Source organism: Lampetra fluviatilis, chromosome 32 (assembly GCF_964198595.1).
Source record: "Lampetra fluviatilis chromosome 32, kcLamFluv1.1, whole genome shotgun sequence".
NCBI lineage: Eukaryota > Metazoa > Chordata > Hyperoartia > Petromyzontiformes > Petromyzontidae > Lampetra > Lampetra fluviatilis.
The window spans coordinates 9,888,474-9,905,669 of record NC_136306.1 but is presented as its reverse complement, the minus strand read 5'-3'; the positions used below and the strand labels follow the sequence as shown (position 1 = coordinate 9,905,669).

The 17,196-nt window shown below is 52.0% G+C and overlaps 1 protein-coding gene across 6 annotated transcripts in view; it reads right to left on the bottom strand.

Moving 5' to 3' along the window:
* Positions 1–550: 550 nt before the first annotated feature.
* Positions 551–17,196, bottom strand: part of LOC144943734 (FERM domain-containing protein 4A-like) — a 240,914-nt gene continuing 224,268 nt past the window's right edge. For 5 of the 6 annotated variants that reach the window (XM_078871519.1, XM_078871516.1, XM_078871517.1 and 2 more), the window contains 11 exons: positions 16,680–16,818; positions 15,692–15,833; positions 13,979–14,112; positions 12,437–12,559; positions 10,617–10,845; positions 9,995–10,081; positions 8,320–8,680; positions 6,451–6,702; positions 4,453–5,693; positions 1,446–1,769; positions 551–764 (listed from right to left, as the gene is read on the bottom strand). In XM_078871519.1, the coding sequence (XP_078727645.1) occupies positions 583–764; positions 1,446–1,769; positions 4,453–5,693; positions 6,451–6,702; positions 8,320–8,680; positions 9,995–10,081; positions 10,617–10,845; positions 12,437–12,559; positions 13,979–14,112; positions 15,692–15,833; positions 16,680–16,818 (3,214 nt within the window). In that variant the 3' untranslated portion in view covers positions 551–582. Of the gene's footprint in view, positions 765–1,445; positions 1,783–4,452; positions 5,694–6,450; positions 6,703–8,319; positions 8,681–9,994; positions 10,082–10,616; positions 10,846–12,436; positions 12,560–13,978; positions 14,113–15,691; positions 15,834–16,679; positions 16,819–17,196 lie in introns of all 6 variants that reach the window. The other variant, XM_078871518.1, reaches the window with a different exon arrangement.

The following is a 17,196-nucleotide window of genomic DNA, read 5'->3' as shown; positions in this document are numbered from 1 at the left end:
AGGATGATGATGATATGACAGGCTATATAAAAGGCGTTTACAAAAACACATTTTGTGGTCACCAACAAAAAATAGGATGGTTTTGTAAAAGTAACCGAATGTGCTGAACGATATTTCTCATTAATTTTTTTTGTAAATTTTTTTTATGTCGGTGTGGAAATGTTGCAAGTTCTCAAGTATTCAACAATATTAACAAATGGGTTAGTGACAATTAAATTATCTAACCCTTAGAGACATTACACTATTGTAGTCACGTGTATTGCCAAGATACGGAAGCTAAATAAATCACGATGTGTCCGTTTCATGTGTCTAAAAAAAGAAAACCCAACACAAAACAAGGACACCAATTTAAAAAGTGCCAATCAGGTATTATAATCTGGAGACCCCCCCCCCGCATCGTCGTACAAATACCACAGCCCTTCAAGATGTTCCCCGTGACGTAGGTCAAAGGTCACTTTCTGCCAGTGAAAATGGATGTACGGGGGGGGTCGCATCATTTAAAGTGATTATTCTTCCCCCGAGTCTCCCCCGCACCCCCCACCCCCTTTTTGTTGAGTTTGTCGGAGGAAACAAGCTCGGTTTTCACGCTTGAACGAGAAGGAGACACACAGCCGTCGGGAGGACGTAGCAGTTGGTTTCAGACCAGCGTCTCAGTCCTGGTTTCGTCTTCCTTCCTCCACTGCTGGTGACTTTCAGGCTGTGGCAGCAGAGAACTCGGTTGACCGGCTGGACCTGCTTGATAGAAAATGCCCTCTTGGTAGGCCCTGTGGAGCAGCGTCACGGTGCATTAGGAAGCATTCAACACAAAAGGTTGTGGAACAAAAGGGAAGCGCAAAAAAAAAACAACCGAAAGCAATTTCGAATTTAGAGAGCTTTGTCAATTCTCTGCTGGGTGAAGGCATTCCCAGAACACGTGTATTAGTGTGTATGTTAATTCGGAGTGTTTATACTGTAGTGGTGTGAATCTACCCAATGGACAGTAAATTAGCAACTTAATTCTATAGCTATGCAAATCTATATATAGTCTGTTCTCCTATAATGCGGTGGTTGCATTCCTGAAGAATCCCGTGTTATGGAAAAATCGCGTTATTATAAATGATATATAATAGGGTAAAGCACAGTCCGTGATAACACGTGAGATGCGTACGCTGGCTGAACAAAGAGCGAGGCGTGTGGGTAGGATCTAGAAGCATCCAGTAGCATCCCGCCTTGTGCGATGCTCCACCGAGGCAGCCGTAACCACCGGTTATTCCTACTCGCGCGACTTAGTTATTTTCACTCAATCGCGTTACATTTCCAATCCATATCCGCGTTATGAAAAATGCGTTCCCTAAAACATTCGCCGCGTTGTATATCCAATTCGCGTCATGAAAACAGCACACGTTGCTACACGGGAGAACAGACCGTACTCATTTTGAAAAACACCGCGGCCACGCACAACTCGCCTGCTCGTGTGCTGCTGCTGCTGCTGCTGCAGTGGCGGCGGCGGCGTGTGGTAGCGATGCACGTGGCTCGCGTCGCAGTGCAGCAGCTGCTGCTGCTGCTGCTCCCGCTGCCCGCCGCCATCGCTCGCTGCCGCCGGCCACTGCACCACCGTGTGCTGAGCCACCGGCATCGGGACGCCGTGCGATTGGCCGTACGGCGCCGCTTGGGGCTGCTGCTGCTGCGGTGGCGTCGGGCCGTGCGGCTGGCCCGAGAGAACGGCGTGTGCGATGGGATCGCACGACTGCGGCGTGGGAAGCGCAAAATGCCTTTTGCTGCTCGTGCTGCTTGTGGGGGACACTGTGGTCGAGAAAATAGAGAGCAAGGCACCACGTCGCACAGGCATTAGACCCAAGGGCATTCTAAGAAGGGGGCACACACTGCATGATGCCCACGGTGGCGAGATGTTAACTACCTCGCCGAGTATACAGGAGGTGTTGGGTTCGATCCCAACCCTGACGCCTGTATATTTGGAGTTTGCACGTTCTCCCCATGATCGCGTGGATTTTTTTCCGAGACCTCCGGTTTTTCCCTCCACATTTAGAATCAACCTACGTTTACAGTATTTAGCTGCGATACATTTCCACGTGATAAGCCACTTCGATGAGTTATCATTTGTGGCCAGGTCGCTGCTGAAAAAGAGCTATATAGCTCAAATGGGCCTTACCTGGTAAAAAAAGAACAAATGAAAATATTTTATATGTTTAGTTTAGGTGAGGTGGCTGGATGAGGTAATGATGATGATGAAAGGTTTGACTCCTAGAGGCATTGAGCGATAGCAGGTGTAAGGCGCTGGTCATGGATGTCTCCAGAGGTTGTACTCGACCTGATTTGTACGAGATGATAATCAGAGACGCCAATTGACCAACCCGTCAGCTCGTTCAATTGAGTCTCGTCTCCTGATTTAGTTTCAGTTGTGCAGTTTGGTGGTCTGTCACAGGGTGCCGTGCGTGACTCAGTCTAAGAGAGCGGAGACTTGCAGAAGTCGTTGCCACAGAAATGCTTCTAGATCGCTTCGAGTGGCCTTCTCTATCCACACACTAGGGGGCACCCTTTCCCACGGTAACGTTCGTCGTATAGCAGTCGATGCAAAATGTAATTTCTCAAGGCGGAAAGCATCTATCCTTATGAATAAAAAAAACACAAACTCCAATTGGTGGCTTTTGTTAATGCAGTTGCTGGTAACTGGGATGAGACCATCAACTCACTACACGTGAGAATCGAGTTTAATCGTGGGAAGCTGCCCCCAGACCCAAATCCAGGATCGCAATTGTGCCAGTTAAATGCTCTGACCCCTGAACCGCTCAGCCACCTCTCGCCAGAGGTCGCAAACGGGTTTTGATTCCTTACCCGTACCCGTACCCGGCCGCACCAAGGTCGCAAATGGGTACCCGTACCCGGCCGGGTACGGGTAGCCGGGTATCGGGTAGGGTACGGGTATCGGGTACCCGGTTGCGACCTCTGCCTCTCGCTCGTGTTAGCTCCTCCTTAGCTACATGTATTGGACCTGATGTAAATCACATGGTAGTATCTGTCCTCTCCCACTCGTCCTAGAATATTTCTCCAGGTGCATATTTCTCTGGGTTTTATGTGGCACTGTAAATTGACCAGAGGAATAAACGCTTTCTTTCAAGGCTATTGTGTATCCTCCATCTGCACAGACCTCCCTCCACCACGAACCCAATTTCCCTCCCGATATTAAACAGCATCGTGAAATGTGATTGTATTGAGGCTCTTTATAATGAATCAGAACGGTAATTGCTGGACGAACGACTGATCATCAGCCTGGAGTAGATGACGATAATAAAGATGGCCCTGTTGACAATGCGTGAAATCGAGACAATGGGCACGGTCATGGATGCGTATAACGACATTGATTAATGTCCATTTTGAAGCTTGCGATACTTGCGTCATATCTCGTGTGTGAACCATTTATATTCTTTTATTCAAACATGTAGATGCAATATTGAGTTCACATTACCCCTGACGACTCCAGAGGCTGCTACATTCATCGCAATGCAAAACAAAATTGGATTCTTGAATCGAATCATTACACCCTTCCAGAGGTGGGACAAAGTCATTGTTATGCAAGTCCAAGTCGAGTCGCAAGTCATCAAATTCATGACTCGAGTCTGACTCGAGTCCAAGTCACATGACTCGAGTCCACACCTCTGCACCCTTCGTAATGAATTGAAATTAATTCATAATGGCAAAAGGAGGACCATATAGCATTGGAGGTGAAAGCTTTCGGAAGGATTTTAAAGATACGGCACAAACATCGCGTCCTAGCGAGAAAGTTCTGGCTAGAATAAATGTGGGTGGTGAAAGCAGACTCTTGGAAACAATCAAGGCACAAGAGCTAGCCCACGTATTATGAACAAGAATATAAAGTATGAGTGGTGCAGGCTACTACCGTGCACATTGATGCACGAGTAGAAGGTCCAAGAGGATGGGCACAACGCTGGAGAGACGTTTAACTATCTCGCCTGGTATGGTGGAGGTCGTGCGTTCGATCCTGACCCTGACGTCTATACATTTGGAGTGTGCATGTCTTTTTCTCCCCGCGGTAGCTTGGCTTTTTCTCTGGGTCCTCCGGTTTTTACATCCACATTTATAAACATGCATTTCGAATATTTGTCTGCGATAAATTTCCAAGTGATAAGCCACTTCGTTGAGCCATCATTTGTGGCCAGGTCACTTCTAAAAAAGAGCTACATAGCTCAGTTGGCCTTACACCTGGTGAAATAAAAATAGTTTTAGTTTAAAACTGCATATCAGCTGGGCAATGACATTAAATCATTGAGTAATCAAGAGCAGAGCAAAAATAAGGGAAGAGGCAAATAACAAAACAGAACCTGGAGGCAGCACCAAAGCAGCGAGGCTGCAGGAGCAAATGTGCCGATGCGATCGCAACGACCCGCGAGAGGGACACTACATTACGGACGACTCCCTTCTCAAGCTTCGGCTTACCCGAGGCATGGCACTGCCCCGGCTGGGGCTGCCCCTTCACCAGGCGCACGTTGGCGGGCGACGGCGTGTAGGGCCGCGAGCTGCGGTCCGACTGCGAGCTCCTGTCCGAGCCGGAGCTGGCGTGCGACAGCCTCCGCGGGTCGCGGTGAGCGTTACGCTCGTACCACGAACGGAGGTGGTCTATCGAATCGGCCGTCTGTGGCTGCTGCTGCTGCTGCTGCGTGTGGTAGTGGTGGTGGAGTGGGGACGATGAAGGAGACGAACCCTGCGCCGGTAACGTCCCGGAACCCCTCGCTGTCGTCGTCTGCTGCTGCTGTAGATTATTTAAATGATGCGGTTCCTCCTCTATCAAGGCCTGAGAGCCCCACTGGCTGTTCGCGTGCTGCCCGGGCGAACTGACGGGTGTCCGCACCAGCTGTGAGCGCGAGTGCGGCACCCCGCCGTGCGTCCCGCCCGTGTCTCTGCCGCCGTAATATCCGGCGCCTTCGCCCACGCCGCCCCCGCCATTACTGCCGCTGCCGCCGCCGCCGCCGCCACGGTAGTGGGCGCTGTCGCGGTACAGCCCGCCCGCCGTGTACGAGTTGGAGACGCGCAGCTGCGCCTTGACGCTGTAGTGTCCCTCGCGGTCGCTCTCCAAGCTGCGTACCACCGTCGTGGGCCACGCCGCCCCGTCCGTGTACAGCGGGTACTCCTTGATGCGGTACTGCGAGGCCGAGTTCGGAACCGAGCGGTGGTGCTGCTGGTGCTGCTGGTGGTGCTGGTGGTGCTGGTGGTGCTGGTGGTGCTGGTGGTGCTGCTGCTGCGACTGGTGCTGATGCGAGTGGTGGTTGTGGATGTTGTTGTTGTGGTGGTGGTTGTGGTACGACACTCCGGACCGGGCGGCGCCCGACGGGCCCGCGTTGGGCGCCAAGTTGGGCAGGCTGCCCGAGCTCGCCGAGCCGAGGCTGCCGGCGGAGCGGTGGCGCTGGCGCGCCTGGTGCAGAGACTCCTCGCCCAGCGTGCCGTAGCCGTAGCCGCAGCCGCAGCCGCTCCCGCAGCAGGGCTCGCGCTCCGAGCTGCACTGGCTGGCGCACGACAGCCGGTCGTCCGGCACGTCGGAGCTGGCGCTGCTGTGCGACGTGGCGGTGCCGTAGGGGTCCTCGGCAGAGGGCGGCAGCGAGGGGCCGCACTCGAGGCTGCCGCTACGATTGCGGAACGCCTCCGGCGGGGGGCAGCTGTGCGCCGGGCTCACGTCCACCGAGCTGGAGGTTGGAGACACGGAGGCAACGGAGAGAGACGGGGTGTGGGGGGGGGGGGGGTTAGGGGTGCCGCGGTGGCGAGATGTTAATGACCTTGCCTGGTATACAGGAGAGCGTGGGTCCGATGCCGACCCGGACGCTTGTTCTTCTCGTGGTCTCGTGGATCTTTCTCCGGGTCCTCCGGTTTTTCCCTCCGCATTTATAAACATGCGTTTAGAGTATTTGGCTGCTATACATGTCCACACTATGATAAGCCACTTCGTTGAACTATTCTTTGTGGCCAGTTTGCTTCTGAAAAATAACTATATAGCTCAGTGGGCCTTACCTGCTAAAATAAAAATAGTAAATAGTTAGGAATAAAACAGAAACCGCCTCACAACATATACAAAGACACCTTGTATAGCCTTTAACAAACTGTTAGGGAAAACTCTGTTAGCAGGAACCTATTAAGATCGGCTCGGCACACGAGAGGGGGTGGGGTGTGGCCAGCACCACACACGGCCACATTCGTCTCCTCCGTGCCGATGTTTACCCAATGATCCGGGCCCTCGTCTCAAGCCAAGTTGACATCGGTGAGGCCCGAGACCGTTTGAGACATCCGTCAGCGACAGCTGTCCCCCGAGCGGGAACCGAACTCGAGTCGCCGCGCGAACCGCCCGACCGGATAATCAAACTGGGTGGAGGGGGAAAAACAAAAACCGCTTCCCCAACGTAACCTCAACCGCACGCCCGCAAACAGCGTCGCAGCCATTGCGCGCACCTGGACTGCTGCTGCTGCTGCTTGTGCCGGAGGATTCCGCGGGTGCGCAAGTCGGGCGTGGAGGGGACGCTGCAGAAGTAGGCGGGCGCGTGGACGGGGCTGCCCTGCAGCGAGTCGGGCAGCCCGATGCAGCCGCCGACGCCGCCGCCGGCGACGATGCCGGCGCCGGGGCCGTGCACGGGGCTCGCCTGCAGGGAGCCCGGTGGGGCGCTGCCGCCACACACCGGCGAGCTGCAGCTGCTGGCCGTGGCGCTGAGGCGAGGGGGCGGGGGCACAGCGTCAACGGCACGCACCCGGAGTCAGCGGGCCGACCACACACCGATTTAAAGCTTTCGTGACTGCAGGGATTTCTGTGCTGTGCCCGACAGACTGACTCAAAGGCGACACAGACGAAGTTGCTCATTTGTAAACGTGGGGACTCAACAAACGCTGCACAGATACCGGAGCTCCCATGGATGCCTCGAATACATTTTATATATCTTCTTGGTTCTTTCGGTAAAGTAACGTAGAAGGGAAATAATAAAATAATAAAAATAAAACATAATAAAATAATTCTCACGATCATTTCAGACGCTGTCTCCCCGACAGACCTGGTCTTCACCTGAGGACGGCTGCTTGCGTTGTGGCCGAAACGTCGTGAGAATTATTTTATGAAATTTTATTTTTATTATTTTATTATTTCCATTCTACGTGACTTTACCGAAAGAACCAAGAAGATGACCACACACCGTCGCTGCCGATGCACGAAGGCAAACTGGGCGCGGTGGAAGTTCCACATTACGATGGCAGGGTCTCTGCAGGGCAACTGCTGTTGATTTTCACAAAGCGGTAGTCCATCCTACAGACCCTGCCGTGATCATTAATAAGCTTATTTTATCGGTGGGCAGGGCCGGCGAAAATATCACTTGCCACTGACGTTAGACATGGCTGCGAATCAAACCGAGATTGCTCGGTTCGTCGTGCATTACGCGCGAACCACTCTGCAATGGAAGAACCGGAGCAGAAAGCCCCAGATACGTTCACCGTACGTTCCATTAATTTCCCACGGTACACCCAGAGGAGCGAGCTCTGCCAGGGGTCTCAGAGGAGCGAGCTCTACGCAGAGTCTAAGAGGAGCGAGCTCTACCAGGAGTCTCAGAGGAGCGAGCTCTACCAGGAGTCTCAGAGGAGCGAGCTCTACCAGGAGTCTCAGAGGAGCGAGCTCTACCAGGGGTCTCAGAGGAGCGAGCTCTACCAGGAGTCTCAGAGGAGCGAGCTCTACCAGAGGTCTCAGAGGAGCGAGCTCTACCAGGCGTCTCAGAGGAGCGAGCTCTACCAGGGGTCTCAGAGGAGCGAGCTCTACCAGGGGTCTCAGAGGAGCGAGCTCTACGAAGAGTCTCAGAGGAGCGAGCTCTACCAGGGGTCTCAGAGGAGCGAGCTCTACCAGGAGTCTCAGAGGAGCGAGCTCTACCAGGGGTCTCAGAGGAGCGAGCTCTACCAGGCGTCTCAGAGGAGCGAGCTCTACCAGGCGTCTCAGAGGAGCGAGCTCTACCAGGGGTCTCAGAGGAGCAAGCTCTACCAGGAGTCTCAGAGGAGCGAGCTCTACCAGGGGTCTCAGAGGAGCGAGCTCTACGAAGAGTCTCAGAGGAGCGAGCTCTACCAGGGGTCTCAGAGGAGCAAGCTCTACCAGGAGTCTCAGAGGAGCGAGCTCTACCAGGAGTCTCAGAGGAGCGAGCTCTACCAGGAGTCTCAGAGGAGCGAGCTCTACGAAGAGTCTCAGAGGAGCGAGCTCTACGGAGGGTCTCAGAGGAACGAGCTCTACGAGAGGTCTCAGCGGCTCGGCGAGTCTCAAGGGGCCCTCGGTCGTCGTCCCGTCGCCGCGAGCCTCACCTCGTCTGGTTGCCGTCCTTGCTCTGCTTCTTGGTCTTCTGGTAGGGCTCGTCCAGGGACGACTCCTTCCAGGCGCGAGGCTTGATGGGCGACTTGTCGTAGTCCGGAGCGTCCGTGCGGAACGACTGGATGCGCCGCAGCGCCAGCCCGTCCAGCGAGTGCGGGGGCGGCGGGCGGGCGTACGCCACGCCGGCGTGAGGGTGCGCGTGCTGGTGAGGGTGTTGGTGCGGGTGAGGGTGCTGGTGCGGGTGCGGGTGAGGGTGCTGGTGAGGAAGAGGGTGGGCGAAGGGCGTCGGGGCCGGAGGTTCGTACGCTTGCGGCGATGGCGGCGGAGAGGGCAGGCTGGTGTCCGGGACACAGTCTGTATAAATTAAATCAACAAACAGGTAGAGATAGATATAATTAGATGGATGAATATGTCACCGAGTGTAAAACGGCATTCCCTCGTTGGCTGCAATTGCATTATTGTTCTTGGAATTAAACACGTTCAAGGGGATGCCCACTGAAGAGACGCAGCGATGGTGAAATAATTTGCGTGCAGGTGCTCGGTAAATCATCACAACATAGGATAGGCACGGTTGGCTACGCACCTCCGATTAGCGCGGTTGGCTATGTACGCATACCTGTCAACCCATACGGTTTATACCCCGTATTCTTGTACAGGCAAATTACTTTTCAGGTCTATGTGGCCTAAATCCGTTTAAAAAACTAAATGTCTATTTGTTTGTGTTTCTCCCTTGTGATGGGACTTTGTAGGATGAACGTTGAGATTTATAAGTGCACGAAGTGACCAATGAGGTCTGAATTGGTCTGTAATAAGATAGGCACTGATAAGCGGTTGACAGGTATGTGTATGGTGCGAAAGAAGTTTAACATACATCGTACAGGATAGTGATAAGTGGAGTGGCTTGGGGAGGCTTATTTATTCTAGTAATACAATTCATGAGGTCACAGTTCAATTCAAGGTTATTTAATTACCAAGTATTAATATGTAAATATAGAATGAAACTTCTCATATCTGCGCTGGTGGATCATCACGTCTATTGCTGGATCTTACCGTCCATTCTTATCCGTGCATTTTAATTTTCATGCAAAAATATGCATGGAATAGTGGAAATTCTAGGTTACTCCTCTTATTCATGGGTTTGTACTGGCAATAGAACGAACCATTTCACAAATAATAATAAGATCCGCAGATTGGTTCGGTGGTGTAGGTAATCGAGTGAACGTCGTCGGGCAGATACGTGGAATGTCACTGGACTGTGTAATACTTATATTCATATATAAAACTATAATATATATGTAAAACTATGGTCATTAGCGACCTGGCGACCAATGATAGCTCAACAAAGTGGCTTATCGCGCGGAAGTTTATAGCAGCTAAATAATCTGAATGCGTAATTCTAAACGTGGAGGGAAAAACTGGAGGACCCGGAGGAAAATCCACACGACTACGGGGAGAACTTACAAACTCCAAATATACAGCCGTCAGGGTCGGGATCGAACCCACGACCTCCTGTACACCAGGCGAGATAGTGAACATCTCCCCACCGTGGTGGCCATGTATACAAGACATGGAATTGATTTGAGCGTTGTTGTTCCTAATCTTTAGAGTTGTTTTATTTTGGTTTTTTGGTTTTTTCCATTATCGCAATGTGTCAACGTTGATACTGACCGGAATCTTCAAGGATGGCGGCATCGGAAAGCGAGCTGTCTTCGGACTGCTCTTTTCCTTCGGAGAAGAATGATTGATCTTTCTTATCTTCATGCATACGACAATACAAAACAAACAAACAGGTGCGTCAGTGACTCGTCGTACGCAATGCTTCTATAACGTACGATACCATTTTTCCACACGTTCAAGTGAAGATTGTGTTCGGCTCATCCGAAAACACGTGGCCTCGTGGTGAAAATGCCACGTGCCAATGGAGAGCACACTCTGCGTGGGACAACTCCACCAGACTGAGTGTAGGTAGCTCAGTGGTCACGTGAGCGGCTCGCAATCGGAAGGTTGGTCAGGAGGGGGGGTTCAAATCCTGGTTGAGGATTGACTCATCATCCTGTTGGGCTCTGTAACATTCGTCAGCGCTTTGCGGGGACAGTCAACAGCGGTTGCCCTATGGATAGACTCGGCACCGCCAAAGTCGAGTGGAATTTCCTGCAATGGCTCACGGCCATCGATAGAAATCACCGACTCTTGTTTTTTTACGGAGCGATGCATGGACAGTAACGCGCGCATGCGTGCAGCCCCTTCGCCCCGGCTTCCTCTTCCGCCCAGGCGACCGCTGGGGCCGCACCTTCGATGAAGAGCGACGCGCGCTGAGTGGGCTCCTTGCCCGCGCGCAGCCGGTACTCGTTGATGGCGCCCTCGATCTGCTGCAGCTTGCGTGTGGCGTTCTGCAGTGACGTCTTGCGCTGCCGCCGCATCGTCTTGCCGATGTGGGGGTCCGACACGAGTTTCTTGGCGGCCTCGGTGATCTGCGTCTGGATGGCGAAGTCCCTCTCCAGGCTGTCCAGCTCCTCCTCCTGGGAGAGCCACGCGTTCCGTGTCACGGGGTTACTCCTTGCAGCTCCCTTCACACTTTGATGTGGGCTAAAAGGTCCCGTAGATATAACTGCTCAACCCCAGCTATACACGTGCTCTGGTACTTGCATTGTAATTGTACTATATTCTTGGTTCTTTCGGTAAAGTCACGTAGAAGGGAAATAATAAATTAATATAAAAAATACAAAATTTATTGCTGTGGATTTCACACCTGATGATGATTGCTTGTGTTGCAGTCGAAACGTCGTGATAATTTTTATTGTTTTATATTTATATTATTTTATTATTTCCCTTCTACGTGACTTTACCGAAAGAACCAAGAATATGAATCCCTGCAGTCAGGAAAGCTTTAAATCAAAAATGTAATTGTACTGTTCGTATTTCGGTGTTTCTCTGGTCTGACACCGGTGAGACAAGGCCATAAAAAGGCTGTCTCTGGTGTAGGCCAATCAGTTTCCAAGACAATGCATCATACGTTATCAGTGTTTCAATGTTTTGTCACAAGTACGTGTGGTTAATGGTGATTTGATTCCTTGCAAAAGGTGTCTATTTGGTGTTTGAATATCTTAACACCTGTTTTATTGCCAGAAAGGGAAAAAAACTATTCTTAATTTTCATACTCCCAAGTCCCGCTTCTTCATGAACCCAAAAGTAAACAACCTTGCGTGCACCTTTTATCAAGCCATTGCTTTGTTACTGTTTATTATGATTATTCTCATATTGTTTAGCGAGGAAAGATTTAAGAGTTGTTTTCAGTAGGATATAGCCAAGGTTTCCACGGCAATGGTCGCTATGCACAATCGCAATTTAGTAATTTGCGGGTTAAAGTCATCAAATTTGTCAAATTCCCAGATGAGGGCCTACCCATATTGTTCGAATCGTGGGAGCTCTTTGAACTATAACCACACTAATGTACAACCCAGGTTTGCCTGAACTATTACTATCAACGGGCGCGGCTCGATATAAGTGCATACTTTTAAGTTTAATGCGAGCCTCTTAACAGCTGTTTGTTGTTGTTGAGAAACATTACACGCACGGCCCGTACAATTTGCGTGACAGTCTTGCGTGCGAACAAGGGTGCAATTACACTGCTGCGGAATGAATTTTCCATCACATCACATGGCCTTATAAACAAACGCAAAATCATCGTACATGCACATGTGCACGTACATCCCTCGGCCAGTCCACTGCTGGATCTGGGCATCGTTACGCGGTGGAGGGTTATTTAAACCAGACTTCACCACGCTGGTCAGTGCCAGGTTAACACAGGGCAGGGGGAGCATAGATGCACAGTACAACAATGTATTTGCACTGCAATGCTGTTTTTCTGCCCACAACACATTCCCGAAGCAGCCTATAACAACCCGGCATGCAAGGTATTTGCCCATCCTGAGCACAATATCAGGCTCAACAATTGCCAAGCTTGGGTGGGAAGATAGACTCGCCATAGCAAAGCGCAATTTCCTCGACTGGCTCCGGTGGCGATCAACAACCTCCCCCCTTCACCCCCAACCACCTCCCCCCCCCCCACCCATCGTCGCGGCGATGATGTCGATGGAAGCAGCAACGCACCTCCCCGCGGGGCACCATCTTCTTCTCGTCGAGCTTGAACGACGTGCCCACCCGGCGGCGAACAGCGGGCGGCTTCTCGCCGGCCGCCAGCGGGAAGTCGCTCGGCAGCCTCCCCGTCAGCTCCTGGGCACAGAGACGACGACACCGCTCGCTCAGCCACCGCTCGCTCAGCCACCGTGCGGGCAGCCACCGTGCGGGCAGCCACCGTGCGGGCAGCCACCGTGCGGGCAGCGCGGGAAAGTCTCCTAAATCCTCCCCACCCTTGTTCTGTTTCCCAGCCCTCACCCCTCTTCATAGCCCAGAGCTTGGGTCCCTCCGTCCAGACTGTTGGCCCTGGTGCAGTTGCACCGCCGCGCGCGCACTCCCCGATAGCTACGCTACTCCGATTGGCACGGTTGGCTACGTATGGTGCGAAAAAAGTTCAACGCGCGTAAACGACACGTTTATTAACGAGCGGAGAACTTGCCGTGGTTTGATACCGGTGGGGCCGTTTGCTCATTTATCGTGTCCAGTGATGGCAGTGCATTTGGTCATCAAATCACAATTAGAGACGCAGAATTTACTTCAGAAACGTAACGTGCGCTTGGGCAGGACACAAGTGCTCCACGTAGTGGCCTTACGGATGAGGCTGGCTGATCGATAGAATGGCAGCCAAAGGTGAGAACACGTGCCCGCCGTCGAGATGGGTCGTTGAGACTCGTTCATATGCCGAAGCGAGATGGACTGTGGCATCACGCAATCGTGAGGGCTGGTCCCGTCGGGAGGGTGGCATTCGTCTTGCACTGGATAGGTTATGTACGCACGTTGAACTTCTTTCGCGCCATACGTAGCCAACCGTGCTAATCGGAGGCGCGACCGATAATGGCGGTGATGGCGATAGTTCCAATTTACATTGCATGTGGCAGAGCCCAGCCGAAGGGTTGTATTGGAGGAAGGGGCATGCCAAAGCACAGGGTGTTGTTGAAGAAGGGGGAAGCGTGTCAAAGCAAGCATCATGTAAGAACAGTGAGCGTGGCTGCAGGCTGGAGGGAGTGGAATGTGTTTTGATGAGGGTGGTGTGTCAGAGTGGGGAAATATGTCAGAAGGGGCCACGCCTAAGAGTGTGAAGCGTTGCAGAAGGCGGCTGTGGTAGCGCACGCCTGAGATCCCGTGGCTCTGGAGAGAGATAGGAGTTGTCGGGTCACAGAGAGATTCGTGAAACCCCCAAACCTCCTGGGGCTGCGAAGGTAGCCAGTAGACAGCAGTTCAGCAAATGGGATTAGGAACCCATGTGCGGGGACGTTTCTGTAAGGCTTTATTATCTCCTTCAACTAAACAGTTTTTCTCCGTGTACTTTATCTTCCTCTCAAACGAAGCTTTAAAAAAAGAAAAAGCCCAAACATTCCATAATGCACGACTACCGCGGAAAGACATTATCGAGACTCTCTTTTCGTGGACTCGAGACTTGGGCGGGCGAGGGGCGTGCGGGATGTCGGTGCCGGACGAGAGAACGACGCTTGAGCGCGAGCGGCGACGCGGCCGTTGGGGTGGTGCGGCACTCACGGCCTCGCGCAGGCACATGGAGCGCAGATCGTCCAGGCGCAGACGCAACGAATCCTCCAGCACCTCCTGCCGGCTCTTGAGCGCCGACATCATCTCCTTCTTGGCCGTCTGGCTCACCTCCGAGTCGACCGAACCTGCGCGGTGGAGCCGGGGGGGGGGGGGGGGGGGGGGAGCAGTGTTGGTCGAGAGAGTCAGGAGCGGCAGGGGTTGGCCGAGTTGGCAGCTCGGGCATGAGTTTGTTCGTTAGCTGCTTAGATATCCCCACAAGGAATAACGACGATGATGATGGTGGTGCTGTAACGTTAACGAGGGTGGCATTATCAGTAGCGGCAACGATAACACTCAAAATCGTGGCTTGATGTTGCCTTTAACAATGCGACCATTACCATCACTTAGCAAGTGGAATATTAACGGTTGTATGTCTTTACGCCCCCCCCCCCACTCGGTGAGAATGCCCCAGGACTCATTGGAGCTGCCCTGGGCTACCCCGGCTGTCCCTGAGACTGGTCGTTGGTTGCTTTGTACGCACGTAGAACTTCTTTCGCACCGTACGTAGCCAACCGTGCTAATCGGAGGTGCGGGAGAAGGACAACAGACTGAGCACAAAAATCCGTTCTGGTTTGAGCCGCTGTACTGCTCTCTCCTCACACACCCCCAGCGTATATATCCCTGCCCTGACTCCCCCTTGCCCAATCCAACTCCCCTCGGTCTACCCTAATGTAGTTCTCCATTTCTGTAAAGCATCCTGACTTGCAATTGCCTTTAGATGCTCTAGAAATTGTTATTCCTTGTGGGAGCACATCCGGTGCTTGGTAAGTGCACACGGAACTGATGGCTGCCTCGGTGCAATCATAATCTCCTCTCAGTAGACGTGCATTGATGCATTCGTTAATTCGTTACTTGTCCCTCATGCAACGCGTACGCAGATCAGATGTGTCACGTTGCACTCGGGAACACGACAAACTGTCCAGTATGAGTCAGAACAAAACGAAAAGTACCGCACAATCAATGTCGTAAAAAAAACGAACAATCTCGTAAAAACTAGAGGAAAAAGAATCATTATTTGTCGACCTTCAATGATTACAACACACCGCTTCACTGGGAGAGGGGTGGGCGAGTCATCACACGCGTACTTATCGGCTCTATCATCGTAAAAAAAATGTACCAAGGAAATGCTTCACACGAGGTTACGGACATATCCCTCAGGCTACGAGCAGCCACCTAGGGGCACCAACATCATCTGGCGGCTCTCGTGGCGGCTGCGCAGCGTCGTTGCACATCGCACCCCAAGCTCTTCCCAAACCCGGCACAACCGCAGGGCAGCACTGAGTAACCGGCTCCGGAAACCGGAATTCGATTTGAGTCACGGGCATGACCGCCAAGTGTGCACACCGCCCAGTATTGACACGCGTGGGATACTTACCGCGGAATGTACCATTCGAGTGCAGGGGGTGGCATGAAGTTTAAGGCTCTTGCGTGAATACTGCTCACGTGAAAAGTCCTCTCATTAATATTTGGCTAGCCATCGGTTAGGAATCAAACTCATCCCGCTGTACTGTCGCGAAACATTACATAATATCACTACTGTGTTTAAAGAGTAAAATTACACCAATCGTTCCGATTCGTCAAATCGCTGGCCGAGTGTGAACCGTTCAGTGCCTGCCGTTCACTAAGGGAACTCCCGCAAGGTGGGTCTGCCCGCGGATGGCTTACCGGACGACAGGAGACTGCCCCTGCTGGCGCTGATGACCTGCCCCCTGCTGCCCATGCTGTTGAGCTTGCTTCTCTTGAGCGTGCCCGACTCGGAGAGATCCACCGCTATCTCGCTGAGGCTCCGTGCCGCTGGAATCTTTGCCTGGAAAGAGAACGCGCGATCGGCGCGGGAGCCACGTACAACGGACGGATGAATGGACAAACGAATGAACGAAGCCCGAGGGAGTTTTCTGCGTGGCAATCGGTGGGACTTGTGACACCGTCCAGCGGTTAGAGCGTTTGCCGCGTGTTGCAGAGGGTTTGCGGTTCAAGCCCAGCAACCGCCCCAGTCAATACTGCGGTTGCATTAGTGATAATTGCACGATGTCTGCCGCACAATGAATGGTAAAGACGTGATTAAAATAAGGAGCAGACAATGTGTGCCGGGGAGATGGTTTTAATCAAATTTGGCAAAAAAATTGTATCACTGGACTTAATTGGAAAAGGCCATACAGCAACATTGCTCATTACTGGCGGATGATACTTGCCTGTGAAGCACACACCCTTCATGACAACAGCCTTGCAGTGTAAGAATGGCAATATGTACTCTGCTATTATTATAATTATTGACTTAAAGCTTTCGTGACTGCAGGAATTCATATTCTTTTGGTCTTTTGGTAAAGTCACATAGATAGAAAACATAATAACATTAAAATAATAAAAATAAAAAATGAAAATAAAGTGAATCAATATTAATAAAAAATATCACGACGTTTTGATCGGAATCGTCATCAGGATTGCTTGTGTTGCAATCGAAACGTCGTGATATTTTTATTATTATTTTATGTTATTATTTTTTCTATCTACGTGACTTTACCGAAAGACCCAGAGAAGATTATTATAATTATTACGACTGCTCAGGCTATGCGTTTGGATACCGTGGATGCCGTGGACACTGCGAATCACACAGACGCACAGAGGGGCCCATTGTGAATTGGGGTGACTCTACCTTGCTCTGCTTCCTGTCCAGGTAGAACTGGTGTTGGCTGATTGCCATCGCCCAGATGGTCTTGATTAGTGCGACGCTGGCATACCACGTGTGGATGGCAATCCCACTGTGTCCGAAGGTGCGACGACTCACCGTCACCCTGAATAAAAAGACAAAGATCCCCCCCCCCCCGTATAGCATTAACAGACTGTTGGGGCAAGTGCTGTTAGCGAGAAACGCCAGTGAAGGCCGTCACGACACACGAAGGGGGTGGATGACCAGCACCACGCCCTTTGTCTCCCCAGTGGCGTTGTTTACACACCCCACCATGTACTCATTTTAAGGTTAAGTTGACCAGTTCAGAGAATCGTCACTGGTGTTGGCCGTGAGCGTGAAATCAAACTCTGGTCACCGGGTTCATAGTGCGGCGCGCTAATCACTGCGCCACCGTTCCCCACAACCCTGAACGCACGCGCGCGCACACGTGGATAAAAATGTCTTTGTTAAACTTGAGCATGTATGATAAACTATATCAATT